Source organism: Silene latifolia, chromosome 2 (genome assembly GCF_048544455.1).
Source record: "Silene latifolia isolate original U9 population chromosome 2, ASM4854445v1, whole genome shotgun sequence".
NCBI classification, from domain to species: domain Eukaryota; kingdom Viridiplantae; phylum Streptophyta; class Magnoliopsida; order Caryophyllales; family Caryophyllaceae; genus Silene; species Silene latifolia.
In genome coordinates this window covers 174,092,751-174,095,533 of record NC_133527.1, presented here as the reverse complement: position 1 = coordinate 174,095,533, position 2,783 = coordinate 174,092,751, and the positions used below count along the sequence as shown (strand labels likewise).

The 2,783-nt window shown below is 35.9% G+C and overlaps 1 protein-coding gene across 1 annotated transcript; it reads left to right on the top strand.

Annotated features, from left to right (window-relative positions):
* The first annotated feature begins 1,353 nt into the window (after positions 1 to 1,353).
* LOC141641657 (uncharacterized) lies at positions 1,354 to 2,382 on the top strand. The gene has a single exon (XM_074450312.1). The coding sequence runs from the start codon at positions 1,354 to 1,356 to the stop codon at positions 2,380 to 2,382; it is 1,029 nt and encodes a 342-aa protein (XP_074306413.1).
* The last annotated feature ends 401 nt before the right edge of the window (positions 2,383 to 2,783 follow it).

The following is a 2,783-nucleotide window of genomic DNA, read 5'->3' as shown; positions in this document are numbered from 1 at the left end:
CCTAGTTTTTTTTTTTTTTTTTTTTTTTTTTTTTTTTTTTTAAATAAACACACGTGTCATAATCAGGACGGTTGGATCAATAAGATCCAACGGTTCTTATTGATATGCTAGACTCATCTAAGATGCTAGACTCATGGGATGCTCACTCTATATATATATATATATATATATATATATATATATATATATATATATATATATACTCCCTCCGATCCAGACAAATGGTAACATAGGGAAAAAGTGGTTATTTAAGAATACAAATTCTTGTTTCAGACGGACACTTTTGGTCTTATTTGTCAGACGGATAAAATGTTGCCATTTTTTTAAGAAAATGTAACCAATTAATTCACAAAATGTTATGACTAAAGGTGTCATTTTTTACCCTGAAAATGATGTGAACAATAATGGTAACATGTTATCAAAAAATAACAACATTTTATTGTAAAATGATGACATGTTACCCGTCTTATTTCAGACCAAAAGCAATGGTCTTAAGAAAAACGGACCGATTTAAGAAAATGTGGAAAAGTAAGGGATAAAGTAGGAAAGTTTGATTGGGGCCACATGAGTTTAGGTGGATTAAATAAGTAGTTGGTGAGTGGGTAAGTAGATGATAACAATAGACTAGCTATGGTTTTACCAGACATAATCCATGAGAGTCAAGGGGCTTTTGTGCAAGGAAGGTCCATTATTGAGAATGTATTGATTTGTCAGGACATTGTGCATCAGTATTCAAGAAAAAATGTCTCTCCAAGATGTTTATTCAAAATAGACTTGCAGAAAGCTTATGACACAGTAGAATGGGATTTTGTGGAACAATTACTGATAGGGTTGAGATTTCCTGAATCTTTCATCAAGCTCCTAATGGTGTGTATCAGAACTACTTCCTATACACTAGTTCTGAATGGTAACAACTTTGGATATTTCAAGGGCCAGAGAGGCCTCAGGCAGGGTGACCCAGTTTCTCCTCTTATTTTCACTATCTGCATGGATTACCTAACTAGACTCATTGCTTATGCTACTGCTAGATGGCCATTTCATTACCATCCATTATGCAAGGGGATAAAGCTTACTCACCTCATGTTTGCTGATGACTTGCTAATGTTTTGCAAGGGAGATGCCCCCTCTATTCTTCTCCTGATGAGAGCATTCACTTCTTTCTCACAAGCTTCAGGCCTGCAGATGAATAACACGAAGTCAGAAATATTTTTCAATGGTATGACAGAAGACCTGCAAAGGGATATCTTATCAGTCACAGGATTTCAGAAAGGAACAATGCCCTTTAAATACTTGGGGGTCCCAATCCAGCCTGGTAAGATATCTAAAAAAGATTGTAGTTGACTTGTGGAGATGATGGTGATGAGAATAAGGAGTTTAGGAGCCAAAAAATTGTCATATGCTGGTAGGGTAGTTCTTATCAACTCAGTTTTGAACACACTGTATAACTATTGGGCTGCGATGTTTGTCATACCTAGAGCTGCCATCAAGAGAGTTGAAGCCATATGCAGGAACTTCTTGTGGGATAGTAGCACTGAATATCACAGAGTCCCTTTGGTTGGTTGGGAAAAGGTTACGATGGCAAAGTCTGCAGGAGGTTTAGGCATTAAGAAGGCTAGTATTTGGAACATTGCATCTGTTGGAAAACTAGTAAATTGGATCTATACGAAGTCTGACAGACTATGGATTAAATGGGTGGATAGTATTTACTTAAAAGGCACAAATTGGCATGAATACACACCTGCAAATGATGCTACTTGGACCTGGAAAACTATCTGTAAGGTGAAGGAGCAGCTTAAGAGTGGGTTCACTGACGGCTGCTGGACACCCCACCAGAAAGGATATACGATTGGTAATGGGTACGAATGGCTCACTGGCATAGCACCCAAACAAAATTGGACTACAGTTGCCTGGAATGATTGGAATTTGCCCAAACACTCTTTCATTTCCTGGTTGATTTTACAAGAAGGGATTAACATCAAATCAAAGCTCTTTGCCTATGGTTATTGTACTGATGATTCATGCATCTTGTGTGATGAATATGCTGAAACAATTGACCACTTATTCATGGAATGCACTTTTAGCTGCAAAGTTCGTGGACACATTGAAGACTGGATTGCTAGACCTTTTCCTAATATCAATGATTTGATGGCGGAGAACAGAAAAACCATGAAATGGAAAGCTTTAGCTATGATTCTGAATACTTACCGGTATTATGTTTGGTATCATCGAAATCAGGCCCGAATACAGCTTAGTGTGGTAAAGCCTGCGCTAGTTGCTGAGAGGATGAAGAAACTGATACAGCAGAGGATTCGCAGCTTTGTGAAGTTCAGAAATGGACAGGATGAGACGGGATTGAGAAACCAGCTGGGTTTCGATTTCTGATTGATTTTGTTGCCTTTGAGTTGTGTTTCCAGTTTTTGGTAAAGTGTAAATTGGGAATAGTTTCTTTTTTTGGAATATCAATATACATACTCACATTTCACCTAAAAAAAAGTAGATGATAAAGTTGTAAATATGTAGTGGATGTAAGGGTAATTTAGTCCTTTTTCATGTCAAATATGGTATGTTACCATTGGTGTGGTTCATCCATTTTAGGTAAGTGTTACCATCTGTCTAGATCGGAGGGAGTATATATATATGGTATATTTTTTTAAAGAATTGTTAAATATTTTGGAAATATATTTAGTTCATTTATAAAATTTAAATATTTTTTTTTACAAAATAATTTAAAATCTTCTTTAATTGATGTTAATTCATTTTAGATTATGATTTTATTTGTTAAT

What these genes read in the sequence shown, in the direction of transcription:
- LOC141641657 (XM_074450312.1), top strand. Translation starts at nt 1,354, where the DNA reads ATGGTGATGAGAATAAGGAGTTTAGGAGCCAAAAAATTGTCATATGCT.